General features: G+C 45.2%; 1 protein-coding gene across 2 annotated transcripts in view; it reads left to right on the plus strand.

Moving 5' to 3' along the window:
- The window catches only part of LOC122791701, a 775,633-nt gene that overhangs the window by 510,125 nt on the left and 251,391 nt on the right, over positions 1–14,117 (plus strand). For both annotated transcript variants that reach the window (XM_044059597.1, XM_044059598.1), the window contains exon 2: positions 1,057–1,260. In XM_044059597.1, the coding sequence (XP_043915532.1) occupies positions 1,107–1,260 (154 nt within the window). In that variant the 5' untranslated portion in view covers positions 1,057–1,106. The remainder of the gene's footprint in view (positions 1–1,056; positions 1,261–14,117) is intronic.

Here is a 14,117-nt window from a genome sequence, read left to right on the forward strand (position 1 = left end):
TGCGATAAACGTTGTTCTTGCTGCCATCATTTCTATCCCCTACAGCTGATGCTTCACTTCAGGGTTGTTGTGGTCAAACCGTGGTACTTTGCATTCATCCTCATTGAACCTTAGTTGCCATCTTTTTGCTACGTGGTCATCTTTTCCTCCTCTTGTCTACAGCTACACTTGTCTATGTGTCATCAACAAAGGGACTGAGTCAGTTCTGCATTTCCTCAGATATGTCTTGAGTTAAGCATGCTGAAGATTGCCGGATCCTGGCCTGATGCACTAATTCACTACTCACTTTCCTTTTTGCTGATGTCTTCCATCTCATGATAACTATGTCGCCTGCCTTCAACAATGTAGTATTCCAATTCCTTTGAATTTTGGTTTGACACAGCTTTCATAACTGTGCAGGACAAATGAATGGAAAAACATATACTGTAACTTTTTCAGTGTAGATTTGCTTTGGTGGTGGGGGGGATCCATATACTGTTGTGCAGTCAATGTATAGTATAGCATTACTGTGAGTAACCCATTTATCATGAAGATTTTGTATCTTGTATTGTTTTTATGTGAATTTTAACCTAAAAAGACTTTGTGAAGTCCATTTTAAGATGAAGCCCTGAGAACACAAGGGCTCTGTCTGATTTCCAGCTTTGTCGCCCCTTCATTTGACTAAATGCTATACTTATGTTTCAGTGGCTAAAGGTATATAAAAGTCTTAAACTGTTCTCATTCCATTCCTGTTTACAGTAGTTCATTATTTACCTTTTTAATACTGGAGTTTCTGAATTTTACTTGGCCAGAAACTGTTATTGATGACTAATAAGTTATATTAAGATTCCCCACATTTTCACTCCTTTATAATCCTTTATTTTCATTTTATTTGTTGACACTTTCCAGTAAGATTTAGTTATGTAACTTTAATTTCACAGTTTACATTATATTTATGATGCTATTTTGTTTGCCATTAAGGTTGCACATTTTTAAATTAGCTTAAATACATAGAATTATATGCCACATAAATTAAAGTTGTTTTCATCTGATTGATTTTTTTTTATCTTCCCACAGGTACACGGCTGACGCCCTTCCAGCTGCCTACTTTCCCGCCGACTACAGTGATGGAGGAGAACCTTGAGTACTGTAGTCAAAGCAGCGATGCAGAGAGCTGCAGCCAAAACATACAAAGACTGGACAAAGCAATTCAGCAGCTGATCGCAACATGGGAAGTCTCGCATGAGAATAACACCTCTGAGGGTTCCTCCTGCATGAAAGGTGTGTGCCACTTAATTCCCTAACTCAGTGAAACAGCCAGCCTTTAATTACTTTAGTTATTCTCTACCTGCAGATTCTCTACCTGCAGTCTGTTTTCATTAAATTTAGAAAAAGCACATGTTCATCTTCATTCTGAGTCGCTACCAGATAGGACTTCCTCTGACAATGATCTTGCTGAATCATTTTTTGTTTTGTAACATTTTATCTGAATAGTAAAATGGATGGGCCCTGTCTGTGTCTTCCTTTGTGAGCCCTCTTGTCATAGACAGTGTTAAGTGGTATGCTTGTACAGTTCTTGGAATAAAAGTATTGCTGCTGAAAAGGCTTTAGCTGTTTTTTTTTTCCAAGGATGTTCTGATAAGGCTATCTAAAATGTTTTTTCTGTGCTTCTTGCAGTCTTTTGAGCTTGCTTGATAAGCTGCCTGCAGTCTCCATAGTGGCTGAAACAAGTTGCCTGATTGGTTTGTTTTGTATATTGCATTTATGTCTTCAGATATGTTTTTATAGACCTTTCATACCCAATGGAAGTTTTTTTTATGAAATGGATCTGGATTCTGATACTTGCCCCATAAACACTGGAGCACTCCATGTTAGAAATGCAAGTATTCACACATTCATTCCTGCCCATTCCAAAGGGATTATTAAAGTGTTTTTTTTTTTTTTTTTAATGTTCTTTGTGTTGTTGCAGCTGTCGGCTTACCCCCAGGTACTCTTTTCATCCACCAAGTTTGCCAGTCCCACCTTAGTCTCCCTTGGGTAACCCATTTCCCCATCCTGGAATGGCGAAGAGATTGGAGATCCTTGTGCAGTGTCATACTATTGCTGGGAGTGTTTTTTGTTTGTCGTAACTTTTTATCATTCCTTGTGTAACCGTAGTGTACTTGTGATAGATGCGCAGTGGGATATGCTGGCATATTGCCCCTGCTCTGCTACTGCCTCTGCCTCCATTAGACAGTGCTCCCTTGCATGTCCCCAACCTCTACCGGAAATCTACTACAAGGTCTTTTCGAGTTCACGCAGTGTCCCACTGAATGGACACACCCCTGCTCCCTTGCCATCACCTCAGATGACCGAGCCATTAGTCAGATATTGGTCGCTTGGGCCATAGAGCTTTATCCTTCTGTGCCACAACACTGGTGGATAATTTAATAAAGGCTTAATAAATCAACACCTTTTGGCATTCCTTGTGAACCTCTACAGTTTGAAAATATAAAAGTGCGGGCCTTTTATTCTTAGGTGATGTGCTTAAGAAGCTTTCTGTTTGTGGATATAATGTGAGCTTGAGGGAGTCCTCAAGTGGCTGCTTCAGTGGAAACTGCAGGAATCCAAGTATGTGGCTCTAAGGGATAAAGCCCTAACTGCAACTAAAAGAAACTGGAGTTAACTAGCTACCCAAATACTGGAGAAAATGGTAAAGATGAGAATAAGCAGTAAGTGCGAGCTTGTCCTGTGGGGAAGGAAGGCAGTCTGGCCATTGGTGTTCAGAACTATTGGAGAAAGAGAGAGAGATGCTTGCTTGCAGTATGTTAGCTGGGGAACATAAACTTGGCTCTGCCACGCTGCATCTATGTAGTGGCCTTCGTGGAGCATATGTGAGAATTAATGTGCTTGCTTATAGGGGAAGGCATAGCAAGCCTGACTGCGGAAGTCTGCAACAAGGAGAGGGGATAAGGTCAGATAAACAGAAAAATCCCTCACAGCTGCCTGAATGAGGCTGTGTCATGACCAGCTCCCTCTCCGGTGACAGGAAATACACTGCTGCTGCATGGGCTTGATTTTTTTGCAGGGATGAAGCAAGGAAAGGGACCTTAGGTGTCTGCTTGGGTAGTCGGCAGAGAGGGTTAAGGCTGTGAGCTGTAGCTCCTGTGGTACAGGATTTGAGTCCCTTTGTCTTTGTTTGCCAGCTGTGTGACCTTGTGTAAGTCAGTTAACCAGACACTGTTCCCAGATAACCCTGAAATGGGAATGTGTGCCCAGTAGGCCTACCTGGTTAACTAATATGTATTATTATCATCATTATTATTATACATATTATTAGTATTATCATTAGTGTTATTAGTGTTAACTCCATCATTCACACTGCATTAGTCTTTAGGCTATATTGGTCGTTTCCTGCCAAGGAAACAATTGACTAGCATCAGAAACCTACGTCTCCCCGCCCCCAACATTTAGTTTGATTGCTGATAACTAGTGAAGATTTCTTTAGTACTTTCTTGTCTCAATAAAAAAGCATCTTTCGGGCTTCACAGGAACAGTGGTCAGCAAAGAGTTTCATTTATGGCAAATAAGTCTTCATTTGGGAACCCCTCCACACACAAGTTATCAGCATTTCCCCTTTAAGAAACTATTTTTTCACAGTATCAGAAGTTTTCTGTCAGGGCCTGCTATTTTAGGTAGTGGTGTCTTTTTATGTAATTGAGGCTATTTTTTTGTAAGAATTTATGTACTGCTTGTGTAAAAGTTTGATTTTTGGGACAAAAAAAAGTTGTACTGCAGGGACAGGTAGAAACTTGTGTGTCAGTATAGTGCTTATGATCACGTTGAAGCAACCTACCTGCAGTAGTACTTTTCTGTCAGTATGTTTAAATGTTTGAACGAGGTGCTGACATGGAATTTGTGCTCTGCTTGTGATTTTTTTTCTTGTGAAGGGACTGAAGTGTTGTGTGCAAGTGTGCTGCTTGTGAACACTTGGTGGCAACTTGCCTTTTGGTATACTTATTCCAACAGAGCTTAGCGCTTTTAGCTCCTCTTCCATGGCTACAATGTGGACACTTAATCCAGTCTTGCTGGTTCATCTCTCGCTGTACTTAGAAAAAAAAATCCCTTGCCAAGGAGTCCTTACTGTTGCCGTAGACTCTGTCTAAGCCTCAATCAACAGTGGATGAAACAGCAGTGGCCATTAGTTCTTCAGACCACTCCCTTAACTCTCCAGCTTCTTCTGTTGTAATTCTCTCAGCCATTAGAAGTCAGGGCTTAGCTCTATCTTCTTTGGCTGTTCAGTGTCTGATATGGGCATGGGAGACTCATCTTTTCTAGGACTGGAAGACACTCCAGAGATTCTTCTTGGGGCAACTGGAGCAAGAAGACCAGGTGGACTTCCCTTCTTCAAGTCTGTGTTTTTCCAACAAGATCTCCTATTAAGAAAAATAAATAAATAAGCATTATTCATTTGAAGAAATAATTACATTTAAGAAAGCTAAAATTCTTACAGGCAATGCACAGAAGCTAGCACAGGTGGGCATCCCATGTAAAGTAATTCCTGAGGAAATTGGGTCTAATTATTCTGACTTTGAAAAAGATGGGACTACCACAAATATCTAAGCCCAGCTGTCTGAATGTGAAGAAAATATTATTTCTTATTCTCATTTGGAAGAATTATTTTCTTTTTTTTTTTTTAATTGGGACCACAGCCGGGATGAATGAGGTATTTTTATGGGAACAACCAGATGATGTTCTTCATGTTTCGCTGTTGCAGTCATCACGTGTGGGTTATCCCTGCTGTGGTAGCCCTCGGCCGGCCCACATACCAGTTTTTCTGCATCAGCTGCTGTTGCCTGTAGACTGACGTCAAGTCGTCAGTGCTGTAAAGCAAGGCAGCTGACGCCATTACATCAGCCATTCTTGCTGTGGACCCCATAGCAGAAGCAGTTCGTGTGCTGGTCGGTCGCTACCAGAGTTCAGATCACAGCTGAAAACGTCTAAAGCTAAGTACCCCGTTGGGGATCTCTCTTTCTTGCACTAACCAATGTCCGAAAAAGTTAACAATTGTCTTGCCTGTGGAAAGCAAATCCCACACCGAAACTTCCATTCATACTGTGTCACTTGTTTAGGCGCAGATCACGACATAGCCCATTGACTGTTCTGTGCCCTCTTTAGCGTGAGATCCATTCGTCAGAAAGCTCTTTTTGTAGACAGCTATTTTCGTCCTCCATATTCTCATATGGCGTCAGTCAGACAACAATCTGCAGAACCTCCAAAAAAGCATAGGGATAAAGATAGAGACATACCTCACAAGGCGAAGCCTTCTGACAACTCTTCCACTAAGCAGGTCGTCAGTAATCTGGAATTCAGTGAGGTGCTTTTGCAGCTCCTGATGCCCAATGTGATTGCTATGCAGGCCTCTACTGAGACACTTTTGAAGTCCGGTATGCCGCAAACATCTTCTTCATTTTCAGGGCCTTTGGCTATCTCTGCCTCGGTTGGGTCCAGAGCCGGTAAGGAGGCACCGGCTTCCGAGGAAGTCTTTCGTACTACCGATTCCAGTCAGACATAGACATCTTCTCTCCCGACTACCGCTACTTTCAGACCGATTACTTCTCTTAGGCCTAGAAGCCAGGCCACCCCTAGGAAATCTCCCTCTAGCCATCATCTTACTCCCTCCCCTCCATCGCAGGCCCAGATGCTTAAGATGGCGGAGGATCTTATTTCCCTTATCAGGGACAGTCAAGCCTCTACTTCTTAAAGGAAAAGACACCCTTCTCCTGAACTGTTGACAGAGCAAGAATCAGATTATTCAGACTTGGAAGAGGATCAACAACCTCTTACTCCTTGTGAGGATTCAGATGTAGAGGAATCCATCCCTTCTGCTTCCCCACCAGAAGACTTTTCTTTTGGGGAAACCCTCCATACTCCTCAGGGAGCATTTCCAATGGGAATCTCAGGATTTCCCCCAGACTAAGAAAAGGCTAAGAGAATTTCTAGACCTTCCCCAGCACAGACCCCCTTGCCATTCCCCCAGTTTTAGAAGTGGTGGATGATGTTTTCTTTGAATCCAGTTTAGCTCCGGACACCCTTCCTCCTGCTCCCAATAAGCCTGACAGGTACTACAAAGTACCAGACACTCACAGATACCTGTACAGAACTCCGGCTGCAGACCCGGAGGTTATTACACAGGGCCCCAAGGGAGCCAGGGTTACTTCTGCAAAGAACCCTACTCCTGATAAAGATGCCAGAGTTTTGGACAGATGGGGTAAAAAGGTTTACTCCTCTGCAACCTTCGCCATCAGAGCTCTCAACTGTCAGTTCCATATGTTAAAATATCAACAGCACACTTTGGAACTATTAAAGCAAAATATTTCTACATTTCCTGACTGTGCCAGTCCTAAGGAGTTAGCAGATTTACTGCACTCTACTTGTCAAGTGGCTAGGCACTCTTTATACTGTGGATATGACTTACTCTAGCAAGGCAGCAGTGACTGGATCTGTCATTCGGAGACATGCATGGTGAAGGAACAACCTCTACCTGATCATGTCAAGTCAAAATTAATTGATGCACCTTTGGACAAAGACCACTTGTTTGGGGAAAAAGCAGAAGAGGTGCTTCAAAAAATGGAAGACAAAGCAAAATCTGTGCAAACAGACTTCTTACAGGTTCAGCCCCCTAGATTCAGCAGGAACTTTCCCTCTAGCACTGGTCCTTTCCTGCTGCTAGCAGACAGGGGCAAGCTAAGCCCTCAGGGACAGGCCACCTACACCAGGGACAAGCAATGGACCACATCCACCCCTAGGGCAGGGAATTCTAAGCCATCCCTCTATGGCAAAAAATCACAATGACCCCCCCTCCCCACCGCCCTCCTTTCACCCAAAAGTTCAGAGGAAGACTGTCCCTCTGCAAATAAAATTGGATGTCTGTAACCAAGGACCAATGGGTCTTGAAGATCATTTTCCAGGGATACAAATTCACTTTCAGTGAACTCCCAATTCCCAGAGGGTACCCAGACTTACCTCCGGCATTAAAGCAAGTCCAAATTCTCATAGACCAGGGGGCAGTAAAACCTGTACCTACAGATCGAAAAGGCAAAGGCTTTTATTCCAGGCTTTTCCTTGTTCCCAGAAAGGAGAGAAATTGGCACCCCTTCCTGGATCTGTCCTTGCTGAACACATCCCTGCTGGTCCCCAGATTCAAAATTCTAACCCTGCAGCAGCTACTGCCAATGGTGATGAAGAATGTCTGGTTGGTGACCCTGGACCTAAAAGGTGCATACCACCATAAGGGAGTCCTGCAGGAAATTCCTGCGTTTCAGAGCAGGCTCACAGAACTTTCAGTTCCCTGCTCTTCTCTTTGGCTTATCTACTGCTCCCAGGGTTTTCACCAAATGTTTGGCCCCGGCCATAGCATTTTGCAGACAGAAAAATGTACAGATTTATCCTTATCTGGATGACTGCCTCATACAGGCAGAGAGCAAAGAAAAGCTGCTCCAGGACCTACACTTCGTCAAAACCCTCCTAACTTCCTTGGGTTCACCATCAACAAGAAGAAGTCATAGCAGACGCCCTCCAGGAGGATCGTTTTCCTGGGAGCTCTGCTGGACACAGCATCCCAAATGGTCTTTTTGCCCCCAGCGAAGCAGAGCTCCCCTGCCTCTCTACTTTACCTAGCTGGGGTTCAAAAGTCACCTTACAGCAAGGAAGTTCTTGCAAGTCTTGGGATACATGGCTTCTTGCATCCTTCTGATTCCTCTAGCTAGGCTACACATGGGGAAACTTCAAGTGGTACCTAAGGAACCTTTGGTGCCAACATTCACAACCTCTAGAGACCTCTCTCCCTCTTATCCCCTGTCTTATACAGAGTTGCTCTGGTGGGCAGGGGCATATGCCAGGAACCAGGGTGTCCCCCTTCATCCACTGCCCCACTGGCCAGACTATCACCACCGATGCTTCAGACATCACTTGGGGCACCCACCTAGTAGGCGGGTGCGCCCAGGGTCTTTGGGATGCCCAACACCTTCCCTTGCATATCAACCAGAAGGAAATGATTGCAGTGCAGAAGGCTCCGACATCCTTCCAGCCCCATCTCAGGCCAGGAGGTCTTATCAAAACAGACAACACCACAGTAATGTGGTACATAAACAAACCGGGAGGGACACGATCTTACCTTCTGTACAGGCTAGCCATGAACCTCTGGCTGACTGCTCCCTTCATGGGATTACACCTAATAGCCCAATACCTCCCAGGAATCAACAACACCCTGGCAGACCACGTAAGCAGACACATTGTGGATCCACATGAATGGCAGCTTCACAAAAGGATCTTTGGGCAAGTCACTCAAGTGTTGGGAAATCCAGAGGTGGATCTCTTTGCTTCACACCTCAACCATTAGCTAAAGAAATTTTGCACCAGGGAATATCACCACCTAGCATGGAAGGTGGATGCCTTGACCTTCCTTTGGGACTCCCTCTTTGTGTACCCTTTTCCCCCTCTGCCTCTTCTTTCCAAGGTACTTTTCAAGATCAGGGAGGAGGGGCCCATGGTCATCCTCATTGCTCCAGATTGGCCCAGACAACATTGGTACTCCTTGCTGCACAGCCTGACATCACATCCTCCATGGCAGCTTCCAAACCTCTTGACTTGCAGACTCTCAAGCTGTCAGCATGGCTGATACTCCCAAAGTAAGGGAAGGGCCCCTGCTAAGCAAGCCGGTCCTGGACATTCTCACAGAGGCCAGAAGGCCAAGCACCAGAAGATCTTATGCAGGGAAATGGAAAAGATTCTGCTTCTGGTGCCAGTCCAGGGGGGGCAGTTCATCACAACCTTCTGTCCCTCTTATCCAGGACTATCTAGCAGAATTACTTAATAGTGGCCTCTCCTTCTCTTCTGTTAAAATCCACGCTACAGCCATTTCAGCTCAGTTTAACACAGACCAGCCCCTGTTCTCTCACCCTTTGATTAAGCCATTCCTGAGAGGGGCTTCTAACATCATACTTCCCAGAAGGCCTCCCATGCCAGTCTGGGATCTTAATTATGTTCTGGAAAAACTGACCTTATCCCCCTTCGAACCTGCTGCTTCGGCAGAGCTGAAATTCCTCTCCTGGAAGACTGCTTTTTTGCTATCCATCACCTCAGCCAGAAGGGTTTCTAAACTTCAGCCACTGATGGCCATTGAGCCTTTCATCATTTTCCATGCAGACAGGGTTTCCCTTAGGACTAACCCTGCTTTATGCCCAAGGTGATATCTATTGTGACTCTCGACCAGGCCATTCATCTGCCTGCCTTCTTCCCCGACCCTCAAAACAAGGGGGAAAGAATTCTGCACTCCCTGGACGTGCACAGGCAGCTCAGATACTACCTGGACCATAGTAAACCCTTCAGAAAAATGGACCAAATTCTAGATGTGAAGTTGTTCTATCTTGCCATTCATTCTTACAGATGGGTTCGGCTCCGAGTCGGACAACTACAAAGCTGGAGGTCTTCAGACAGCTCGTGGCCAAATCCCTATCCCATGATGCACCTTGTGTTACCTCAGATCTAGTATGCCACTGCAACAGATTAGAGGATTCTTCACAGTTCGGGCTAGTAGAGATGTTTTTCGTGTTTCACTGTTGCAGTCATCACACTTGGGTTATTTGCCTGCAAACCAGAGTCTTAGGATTTCTGCGTCAGATGCTCTCACTTCTTCCATGACGTCAGGTCATCAGAGGTATAAAACAGGCAGCCGACGCCATTACATCAGTCTTTCTTGCTGAGCAGCCGAAGTTGAAGCAGTTTGCAAGTGCCGGTCGGCTGCTACCTGAAATTTAAATTTTTCGAGTTTCAAACCTGAAGTCTTCTAAAGCTAAGTACCCCGTTGGGGATAGGTTTTTCTTGCTCTAACCGATGTCAGAAAAAGTTAACAATTGTCTTGCCTGTGGAAAGCAAATACCTCACAGAGATTTTCATTCTTACTGCGTCAACTGTTTAGGCCCAGACCACGATGTTTGTGCCTTGTTTAACGCCCAAACCATTCGTCATCGGGCTATCTTTGTCACTAAATTCTTTTGCTCTCATTCTCTGTATTCCGAAATGGCTTCGATAAGCCATCCGACTACTGCTCTCTCATAAAGATAAAGACAGAGACAGATCGCATAGGTCCAAAACTGCCAACAACGCTTCTGTTAATCTAGTCGCCAGTTCGCCGGTACTGAGTAAGGCACCTTTTCAGCCCCTGATGCCCGCTTCTACAGATTCGCAGGCCTCTGCTGAGACCCATTCAGAGTCCGATATGCCATGAGATGCTTCTTTGACTATGGAACCTGCAGATGTCTCTATCTTGGATGGGTCCAGAGCCGCTGTACAGGCACTGGCTTCTGAGGGTGTATTCTGACATACCGATGTTCACATTAAACAGACGACCTTGTTTTTAGCTAAAACTACTGAGTTTCTTAGGCCCAGAGTACGCACTATGCCTAGAAAACTGACCAAAGTGCATGCTCAAGCTCCCATTCCACAAAAACAAATGCTTAGAATGGCTGAAGACCTTATTACCCTAATTAGGGGAAGCCTGCCTTCCCCTGCTAAGAGACAAAGAATTGAGTTTCATTCTGATTCTACAGACCAGGAGTCCGATGACTCTTCTGATTGTCAGGACATGCCCTTATCAACCTATGAGGATTCGGATGCAGAGGAATCCATTCCCTCTTCCTCCCCTCCAGAGGATTTTTCTTTTGGTGAAACTTTGCATACTTTAAGAGCATTTCTGCTGGGAATGCCAGGACTACCCTCAGTCCAAAAAGAGACGCAGAGAATTCTTAGAGTTGCCTCAGCACAGGCCTCTAGCTATACCTCTTGTCCTGGATGTTTTAGATGATGTCTTCATGGGATCTAGACTTACTCCAGACACTTTACCCCTGGCCCCTAGAAAACGTGACAGGTACTACAGAGTACCTGATTCTCACACATTTCTCTTCAAGAATTCTACTGTGGATCCAGAGACCATTTCCCAGGGACCTAAAGGTATTAAGGCTACTACTGACAAAAACCCTGCACCTTCAGACAGGGATTCCAGAGTTTTAGACAGATGGGGTAAGAAGGTAAATACCTCTGCAACTCTTGCCATCAGGGGATTGAATTGCCAGTTTCACACGTTGAAGTACCAGCAACATGTTATGGAACTAATTAAACAAAAAATGGGGATACTTCCAGATTGTGCAGAAAATAAAGATTTAAAGGAATGAATGCATCCTGCAAACCAAGTTAGCAAGCATACTTTGCAGTGTGACTTTGATGCCGTAGAAGCATCTTGCAGGGCTGCAGTCACTGGATCTGTACTGAGAATGCATGCTTGACTGAAGGAACAAACATTGCCAGATCATGTCAAATCAAAATTACTAGACGCTCCTTTAAGTAAGGACAGTTTGTTTGGCACCAAAGCAGAAGAGGTTCTTAAAAAGATGGAAGAAAAAGCTAAATCTGTGCAAACTGTTAAAGAATTTTTACAAGTGCAGCCATCTAGATTCAGTAGGCATTGGCCTTCTAAAACCTGGTCCTCTCCAGCCCCTTCCAGGCCTTCTCAGTCCAAACCCAGGGGAAACTGGCCACCCAGACTACAGTCTCAGGGTATGCAGAGATCTAAACAATGGAGTGCTCCCACCTCAAAAACAGGGAGTGGTAAGTCGCCCCCTTATGGTAAAAGCTCAATTATCCTTCCCAGCCTTGCCCAATTACTTGTGCCCCTAGGAGGAAAACTTGCCCTTCATGCAAAAAACTGGATGTCCATTATTCTGGACAGATGGGTCCTAAACATAGTATCCCAGGGGTACAGATTCTACTTCCATTCACTGCCAACCCCAAGCGGGTTTCCTGACCTTCCTCCAAACTAGTGGGCAGAGGCTCAAAAGCAAGTACTTTCCCTGCTCAATATCAGAGCTATTCAACCTGTTCCAGTAGAACAAATGGAGCAGGGTTTCTACTCTAGACTTTTTCTGGTGCCCAAAAAAAAGGGCTCTTGGCAACCCAATCCTGGCTCTATCAGTTCTCAACACCTTTCTGGTGGTCCCAAAATTCAAGATGCTTACCCTGCAACAGCTTCTCCCTATGCTAGCCAAGGATGCATGGTTAGTCACTCTAGACTTAAAAGAAGCTTATCTGCACATCCCCATAAGGCAGTTATGCAGGAAAAATCTACGCTTCAGGGCATGCTCTCTGCACTTCCCTTTGGCTTATCTACTGTGCCCAGAGCTTTCACAAAGTGCCTGGCTCCAGCTGTTGCATATTGCAGGCAGAGAAATATCCAAATTTTCCCATACTTGGACGATTCCCTGATTCAGGCGGACAGTCAGGAATTGCTACTTCAGTACCTGGCATTTGTAAAAAGCCCTCTTACTTAATTGGGGTACACCATCAGTGAAAATAAATCACAGCTGGTGCCCAGTCAAAAGATTGTATTCCTGGGAGCAAGCTTGAACACAATTTCCCAGATGGCATTTCTCACTCCAGAAAAACAGGTCTATCTGACCAACTACTTCAAACATATGGCCACCAGAACCCTGCTATCTGCAAGGAAAATACTGCAAGCCCTAGGGTTCATGGCCTCATGTATTCTGCTCATTCCATATACAGGACTGCATATGAGGAAATTTCAATGGTACTTAAAATGTCTTTGGTGCCAACTTTCTCTGGACCTGGAAACAATCATTCCAATCATACCTTGTCTAAGGGCAGAGTTCCTTTGGTGGGCAGAAGCATGCAACTACAACAAGGGACTGCCTTTCACTCAACCCCTCGCCGCCCAAACCCTGGCAACAGACGCATCAGACTATGCATGTGGGGCTCACATGGCAGGCAAATACATTCAGGGCCACTGGAGCCCAGGCCAAATTCTCCTGCACATCAATCAAAAAGAGATGCTAGCTGTATAGAATGCTCTGACAGCCTTCAAATACCTAATACTTCCAGGACAGCTGCTGATAAAAACCAACAACACCACAGATATGTGGTACATAAACAAGCAGGGGGAAACCCATTCTTACCCACTCTGCAGGTTAGCCATGGCCCTGTGGAACACAGCCTTGAGCAAACAGGTGCATCTACAAGTTCAATTCCTGCCAGGCAAACAAAATTCACTGGCAGACGATTTAAGCAGAAATCTCCTAGACCCACATGAGTGGAAATTGGAGCCCAACACCTTCAATCTTCTAATCCAGAGGTGGGGGACACCTGAGGTGGACCTCTTTGCCTCCCCTGAGAACCACCAATTGAGCAATTCTGCACCAGGAACCCTCACAGCAGGGCCTGGAAGGTGGATGTCCTATCCTTCCAGTGGGAAAACCTCTCAATGTATGCCTTTCCCCCTCTGCCCCTCCTCCCAAAAGTACTACTCAAGATCAAACAGGCCAAGTGCAATTCTTATTGCCTCAGACTGGCCACGTCAGCACTGGTACCCCCTCTTAGTCTGACAACAGTGCCACCCTGGCACCTTCACCATACTCCTACCCTGCTGTCTCAGCAGCAGGGACAGATTTTGCATCCACAGTTGCACACCCTAAACCTTGCAGCCTGGCTTATCCCTTGAATACACCACCAGCAACCCTCAGCAAACAGGTGCTGGACATCATTCTTGAAGCCAGAAGGCCTGGTACTAGGAAATCCTATGCTGAAAAGTGGAAAAGATATTGTTCTTGGAATCAGTCTCAAGGAAAGGACACAGCAGTGCCCGCCTTACCTCTAATCCTGGATTACCTAGCAGAGCTACTCCACAGAGGCCTATCCTTCTCCATTAAGATTCATGCCTCTGCCATCTCAGCTCATTATAATACTGATCCACCTCTATTTTCTCACCCTGTCATCAAACGGTTCCTGAGAGGGGCTAACAACTTAAGGCCCCCTAGGAGAGCACCCACCCCTGCCTGGGACCTTAACTTTGTACTGGAAAAGCTCACGCTTCCCCCTTTTGAACCTGCTGCTTCAGCAGAGTTAAAATTCCTCTCTTGGAAAACAGCCTTGCTTTTAGCCATAACTTCAGCAAGAAGAGTGTCTGAGTTACAGGTGCTAATGGCTGTGGAGCCCTTCATTATTTTCCATGCTTACAGGGTTTCCCTCAGGACTATCCCATCTTCTATGCCTAAGATGGTGTCCAGTGTGGCTGTAAACCTTCTTCCCTAGTC

This window comes from Protopterus annectens, chromosome 17.part0 (assembly GCF_019279795.1).
Source record: "Protopterus annectens isolate FY-2018-M chromosome 17.part0, PAN1.0, whole genome shotgun sequence".
NCBI lineage: Eukaryota > Metazoa > Chordata > Ceratodontiformes > Protopteridae > Protopterus > Protopterus annectens.